Genomic DNA, 7,445 nt, shown 5'->3' with positions numbered 1-7,445 from the left:
TTAAAATTTAAAACCACTGTATTTTTATGTTTGAATAAAAATGCAGTATTTTACAAAGCATATATTTGTTGTAAAACACTTAGTATTCCAATCCGAGCTCAATAATTCCAATGTCACGGATGCTCAAGCTCAAGTTAGAATTAGATTTTAGTCGTTCATTTTTATATTTTTCATTCCTCATCGAAGTTTCGGAAATAGTCAATAACTTTTAAAATTACGATTCAAAGCAACTTTTCTATAGATCAAGAAACAAATATTTATTTCTATTGCATAGATGAGAGAACGATATTCCAGTCCAAGGTGTTACTGCATACCTTAAACATAACAATGTGAATGCTTCACCTTACAATGCTTTGAGACAAATTTTACACCAAGCGCTTAGCTAAAATGAACAACCTAAAACCTTTTACTCCAACTTAAAAATACGGATGCTTTAAATTTTTAAAATTGCAACACTGAGATTGTCGAACATTGAATTGCCACAAATCTGTCTGCAGGTGTTACGGAGTTTTCCCCACAAAACAAGTGCGAGAAGTTAATAATGACTTTTTTAAATATTATATCAATTCCGGTGAGTTCTTTTTTATATTCGAAATAGCAAACTTTGGAAATAAGCAGTTAAAATGTTTCGTGCGCGGTGTAGTGACAGTATTTAGTATAAGGAAAACAATGATATTCTGTTCGCGATCCGGTCTCAGGTCATACAAAGGCTGTTTTTAAGTTGTTACATACTACGTACCTATCGATCTCATTGTAGCTATTGCCGTATTCATCTTTTAGATAATAAACAATATTACATGGGCTTGTTGTTTTAAAGTTACATTTTTTTTATTGCTTAGATTGGTGGACGAGCTCACACCCAACTGGTGTTAAGTGGTTACTGGAGTCCATATAAATCTACAACGTAAATGCGCCACTCACCTTGAGATATAAGTTCTAAGGTCTCAGTACGGTACAACGGCTGCCCCACCCTTCAGACCGAAACGCATTACTGCTTCACGGCAGAAATAGGCGAGGTGGTGGTACCTACCCGTACGGACTCACAAGAGGTCCTACCACCAGTAATTACGCAATTATAATTTTGCGGGTTTGCTTTTTATTACAGGATGTTATTCCTTCGCCGTGGAAGTCAATCGTGAACATTTGTGAAGTACGTATTTCATTAGAAAAAATTGGTACCCGCCAGCGGGATTCGAACACCGTTGCATCGCTAGATACGAATGCATCGGGCGTTTTATCCTTTAGGCCACGACGACTCCAATACTACATACTACGTATCGATCTCATTGTAGTTTGTGTTGTATTAATTTTTTAGATAATGAAAAATATTAAATGGGTATATTAAACACCACGCTATACATTAATAGAAGCAAAGCATTAACTGTCCCCTTCACACTCATAAGCTAGACTATTCAACGCGGGCGAAGTCGCGGGCAAAAACTAGTCTTTTAGATAATAAGCAATATTACATGGGCTTGTTGTTGGGGGTTTTTTTCAGTTTGTATTATTCACCGATTCATTCGAAACTTTAGACAGTGCACAAATTATATCGGTGCTCAAACTTTTTGTCAACTTTCATTCTCACAACTAAATCTCGTAATCCAATATATGTTCACGACTTCCATGATAAATGACGAGCATTCTGTAATATATATTTTTTTTTATTCTGTATAGGCAGACGAGCATACGGCCCACCTGATGGTGAGTGACTACCGTCGCTCATGGACGTCAGCAATGCCAGGGGCAGAGTCAAGCCGCTGTCTACTGAAAAAACTCAAAGTGGGCAAATTACAAATTAGCCTTCCGGTTTCTGTAAAACAACGTCAACCTACTATAATATTGTGACCTCATGTCTCAAAAGAACAGCAACATTCAGGTTATGAGACAAGCTGCGCCTACCACGATGGCCCCGTTTTAAATCTCCTTTGCAAAAGACCTGTTGTAATACTCAGTGTCTTCCCGAGGCGAGGGTGTATTGACAACGGGTACGGAAGAAGGAATGAACTTTCCTCGCATGATTGCGAGTGGCGCACTGATCAAAGGATATCACTGGATTATCCCAAATATATCCTCCCGTACTTAGTAATAAGCAATATTTTTAGAGTACTATCCCTTCACACACCCACACCCATACACTCACAGATAAATACTCTTTGTTTATTGTCAAACTTTTGTTATTAAAATCTGTGGTCAAACTGAGATTAGATTAATATTGTTTAGATGTAATATTGTGTAGATTAACAGTGTAGTCTGGACGAAATCTGGGATTATAGAAGTAAAGTTTTTGACATTAGAACCATAATAATGTTCAAAATTATAATTTCAATTAATTATAGTCGAATTTCGACTACTGCGGGACCACTAATAGTCCGAACAAACGTTCCAAATTCTCAAACAAAAGAAGTACGATTTGTAGGCTTTATAAAAAAAGTTCCTATTTAAATTGTCATCCGTGTTGGCGTTATCAAATGCGTAAAATAAAAATATAAATTAATATTATATAATACTAGCTGACCCGGCAAACGTTGTGTTGCCTTAAACAAGATTTCCAGGGAAATTCTCGTGTAGAAAAAAAAAACATTCAACCACATAATACTTCATTATAACCAAAAAAATATATCCAAAAAATAAAAAATAAATGTTTGGGGTGAACAACCCTTATCACTTAGGGATATGAAAAATAGATAGTAGCCGATTCTCAGACCTACTGAACATACTATTGATTAACAAATAAAACCAAAAAAACATGGCTGGCAAGCTACGATTGATACACAAATAAAACCAAAAAATTTGGCTGAAAAATGTATAGTGAGTAAGACAGGAGACCGGCTTCGTCCTCATCCCTACTACGTGATGTTTGCTGGATGAGTGGTGACACTTGGCGGGGATAACTGATCGATTGATAGTTGATCAGTAGTCGACCGGCGAGGGTGGGAGATCCAATTGAATTTAAAAAAAATCATAATTAAAGGAACTTGAATTTATAATAAACTCTGAATAAGAATTTATCGTACTACAATTATAATATTTGATTGCCACCTTATTGCGGATCTGTGCATAGAATAAAAAAAAATCGGGATGGAAAAATAGGGGTTGATCGTATAAGAGTGAAAATTGAGAGTAATATTAATTTTTTTATTTTAAGTCATAACAAAATAAAAAAAACATGCCAAAAAAATTTAAGTTTATAATTAACAAATAAAAAATAGGGGTTGATCATAAAGGGATGAAAAATTGAGAGTAACATTAGATTTTTTTTTTAATTCATGACAAAGTAAAAGTAAAAATGAAAATCTAGCCAAAACAATTAATTAAAAAATAGAAAATAAGGGTTAATCGTAGAGGGCTGAAAATTTAGGGTTGTATGTATTTTTGTATGCTGTATCGTAGAAAAACAAAAATAAAAATTTTTGTATAAAAAATAAACAAAAAAATTTAGGGGTGGATCACCCTTAACATTTAGGGGGATGAAAAATAGATGTCGTCAGATTCGCTACTCTGGCCGATATGCACGCTAAGATTCACGAAAATCGGTCAAGCCGTTTCGAAGGAGTTCAATCACGCACACCGTGACACGAGAATTTTATATATTAGAGATTATCAATAAAGGATTGTAATGAAGCATTTTTTTATTCTGAACACGCTTAAATACAAAAAAAAATAAAAAATTGGAGAAAGTTTAAATTCACGAAATCGTTACTTTTTTGGAAAACAAAATTGAAAACGACCCGTTTACAAAAGAAGAAAATCTGAAATAGATCACTACCTATAAACCCACTACCAAATCTACCAATAAAACTAACGATATCTCGTGTTTCAGATCTTCGGTGTGGTCTCTCTGGTTTTGGCTGTGGCGACGCAAGCTGTACAAGCAGCATTGACGTCTCCGTGTCCTGAGTATTTCACTTACGAGACATCCCCATCGACACCAGATCGGTGGCATGGCGTATTAGTGCTGCCTCCTGAAATGGTTGCAGACTACATGTGGATTTACATTGCATTGAATCGGAAAACTCATATGTTTGCCGTAAGACTTTTTGTACTACAGCCGTCGTAGCTTGCCGGATGAAGCGTTTTTTTTTTATGATTGCGAGATTACTGGTGGCCCGAAGGCCTTTCCAGTTTCACCAGGACAGGTGGGCGAGCAAAGGCTCAGCCAGGAGGGGTGGGATTTGCTAACAGCTGCCCGAGCGCCTCCGAAGGAGACCTAACAACTCAAGAGCAGCTGCTTCGCGAATGAATCTACTACCGGATCGGAATCGCGACCCGCTGAGAAGATCCGGCGAGAAACTCAGCGGGCTGATGCATGGGCTAGGTTGCACGTCGACCTCTTTGTCGAGTTCGACGAGTACGGTTACTGGGGTCCCTAAGCCTGCTCCTAGTATTAGAGCTGAAGGCATCTAATGCAAAGGTTATTGGATCTGATGGATCCGTAAGGACGTGTCTAGGGCGTCGACGGTGACTGGCTCCTGCATGATCAGGATTCGGTGAGTAGTCAGCGGCGGCAACGGTAAGGCGATTATCATGACGCACAGCTTTATCGAAGTACCGTTCCGACGCTGACTTCGTGTATTTCCGGATTGATTCGAGGCCCAGGTCGTCGTGTAGGTCAACGTTCCTCACGAACCACGGAGCCCCGACGGCTAACCTGCAAAAGCGGGATTGTAGGGATTGGAGGGTGTCTATGTGTGTGCGGGCCGCGTGAGCGAACACCACACTCGCGTAAGTCATGACGGGCCTTATGCAAGTTTTGTAAAGTGTCACCTTGTTCCGAAGGGACATTTTACTCCACTTACAGATCATGGGATAGAGTCTGCTGAGAATGAATGCAGCACGATCGCGGACTGTTTTTATATGCGGGCGGAATGTGATGGATGTATCCAGGGACTCCCAGATACTTGACCTTCCTGGCCCAGGGTATAGGTTGGCCGATGAGGGTGATTGGGGGTGTGATATTTCTCCTCCTAATGCGTAAGGAAATAAGCGGTAAGTTTCCCCTTTGAAATAACACTGCGGTGCTTTTCGCTGGCTTAATGTCTATGCGCTATTTTCGGAACCACTGTCTTAGAGCTACGGCTACGCTCTGAAGCTTCTTCGCAATAAGGGACTTATTTCTACTCGAATAATAAACAGTGGTATCGTCGGCGAATAAAGCTAACTGGGTCGGCGGCGACCGGGGAATATCGTTGACGAATAAGTTAAATAGGAGGGGTGAGAGGACAGAGCCTTGTGTGACTCCAGCCGTGAGAGGTCTCTGAGGTATTTATAGAGCAGACGCTCATACAGTTTGCCTAGAGACATGAGGAGGCCAATCGGGCGGTAACTCGTCGGATAATTTTTTGGTTAACCGGGTTTATACGTTCATCCACAGTGCGTTTCCAGAGATCTTTTTTGCCACGTACCATCCGGCTTTAGAATGAGCTCCCCTCCACGGTGTTCCCCGAGCGCTATAACATGTCCTTCTTCAAACGAGGCTTGAGAAGAGTCCTCAGCAGTAGATAGCAGCTTGGTCTCTGATGATGTTGATATCCTCGAGCGATAGCGACTGGTGGTAGGACCTCTTTTACTGGCGGTAGGACCTCTTGTGAGTCCACCGCCCTGCCTATTTTTGCCGTGAAGCAGTAATGCGTTTCGGTCTGAAGGGTGGGGCAGCCGTTGTAACTATAATGAGATCTTAGAACTTATATCTCAAGGTGGGCGGCGCATTTACGTTGTAGATGTCTATGGGCTCCAGTAACCACTTAACACCAGATGGGCTGTGAGCTCGTCCAGCAATAAAAAATAAAAATAGCACCCACTATGCAATTTTGATGATTGAATCTTATTAGATCGTAAGCAACAATATAAAGGAATTAGTCATTGCGTCTTTATGTTCTTAAGCACCTATTCAAAGGTTGTGTCAGACATTCGAACGTTTTATAGATCATTCGCTGCTGTTCGAATTAGAAGCCCGACTTTGTTTTATTACAGAGCGACAGCGAATCTACGTCGACCGAAAACTTACAAGAATTCATAATGCATAGGAGAGATTATTTCAATTATGAAAGTACAAGGAGTGAAGAAACTATAAGGTTTGTGACATCTTACGATTATGCCCGGCCGATACCGCGCGTCAAGATTATAAGAGTCAATGGACGCGAAATATGCAGAGACGATAATACGACACAAGTCGGAAACGAGATAAGCTTTCCGACGCGCCCAGAGCTTCCGAATATGCTGCTTATTTCAAAATTGAATGCAACCGGCTATACACCGGAGTTTTTGACAATTTTCCAAAACTCAACCTCTGGAGTTGCGCGATAAAGTGCATTTTCGACTTTAAATACTTGAACTGTGTATTATTATTATTAACTAACGTTGCATTAGACAATAAAATTTGGTACATACTTAATTTCTGTTATTTTCTTTATTTCATACAACCTTAAAGGAGAGCTACTGCAAAAAAAAAAACATTTGAAGTCGTCGTGGCCTAAAGGATAAGACGTCCGGTGCAAACGTGTTGAGCGATGCACCGGGGTTCGACAGGCGGGTACCAATACTCCTAATGAAATACGCACTCAACAAATGATCACGATTGACTTCCACGGTGAAGGAATAACATCGTGTAATAAAAGTTATAAAAAAACCCGCAAAAATTATAATTTGCGTAATTACTGGTGTTAGGACCTCTTGTGAGTCCGCGCGGGTAAGTACCACCACCCTGCCTATTTCTGCCATGAAGCAGTAATGCTTTTCGGTTTTTAAGGGTAAAGATGATGAGACATAGACCTCAAGTTGAGACTTGGAGGTGGCATTCACGTTGTGATGTGTATGGTCTCCAATAACGACTCAACGCCTGATGGATATTGTAGATGTCTATGGGCTCCAGTAACTACTTAACACCAGGTGTTGGCTGTGAGTTCGTCCACCCATCACGAATGGATTACCTCAAGAAGGCGATTGATTGTGATAGTTAGGTCTACCTTAATCGACTTAATAATTGAATTTAGTTTTAGTTTGTGTTTCGGTGAACATTTTTTATTCATCCTTAACCCCAGCTCGTGCCGGTACAAACATGCTAACGTATTAACTAATTGAACTTCAACCCACAACGTATATGTTGTCCAGAAAATCTGCGTGTCTTGAATGCCCCACAAACACTTGGACCGCGACGGAGCAACGCAAAGCCGCCCTGGCCCGAAACTTGTCTTGTTGGATCCACCGAACTCACTCTCGGTTCCCTTAGGACCCTCAAGCACCAGATACCGTCCTCGTCGAGCTGGTCGATGACGACGAAGAGTTCGACGAGCGAACTAACCCATAGACACAGCCCTCTGAGTTTCTCGCTCTATCTTCGGAGTGGGTCGCGATTCCGATCCGATGGTAGAACCTGCGAACCGCTGCTCTTGCTAGGGCTAGTGTTAGTAAATTCAGCTTGAGCCCGTGAGCTCCTACCGGCCGGTCGT

The 7,445-nt window shown here is 40.6% G+C and overlaps 1 protein-coding gene across 2 annotated transcripts; it reads left to right on the top strand.

The window, feature by feature from the left end:
* The first annotated feature begins 449 nt into the window (after window positions 1-449).
* LOC149501227 (uncharacterized) lies at window positions 450-6,389 on the top strand. Of its 2 annotated transcripts, XM_089733487.1 has the most exons (4): window positions 461-571; window positions 1,106-1,150; window positions 3,821-4,027; window positions 5,971-6,389. In XM_089733487.1, exons 1-4 carry the CDS (start codon window positions 542-544, stop codon window positions 6,301-6,303), a joined length of 615 nt encoding a protein of 204 aa, XP_089589613.1. In that variant the 5' UTR covers window positions 461-541; the 3' UTR covers window positions 6,304-6,389. The 2 variants fall into 2 exon arrangements, with proteins under 2 accessions (XP_089589615.1, XP_089589613.1); XM_089733489.1 differs by lacking the exon at window positions 1,106-1,150 and having other exon boundaries at window positions 450-571.
* The last annotated feature ends 1,056 nt before the right edge of the window (window positions 6,390-7,445 follow it).

The sequence above is a fragment of the Bombyx mandarina genome, chromosome 16, assembly GCF_030267445.1.
Source record: "Bombyx mandarina strain Sakado chromosome 16, ASM3026744v2".
In the NCBI taxonomy this organism is placed as follows: Eukaryota; Metazoa; Arthropoda; class Insecta; order Lepidoptera; family Bombycidae; genus Bombyx; species Bombyx mandarina.
Note: the sequence above shows the minus strand (reverse complement) of the source record. Positions and strands in the feature narration are given on the sequence as shown.

Bases quoted from the DNA above. Each gene is read 5' to 3' on its own strand.
- LOC149501227 (XM_089733487.1), top strand. From the start codon at position 542: ATGACTTTTTTAAATATTATATCAATTCCG. The intron at 572-1,105 runs GTGAGTTCTTTT...TTTTTATTACAG, and splicing joins TAAATATTATATCAATTCCG to GATGTTATTCCTTCGCCGTG. The intron at 1,151-3,820 runs GTACGTATTTCA...CTCGTGTTTCAG, and splicing joins CAATCGTGAACATTTGTGAA to ATCTTCGGTGTGGTCTCTCT.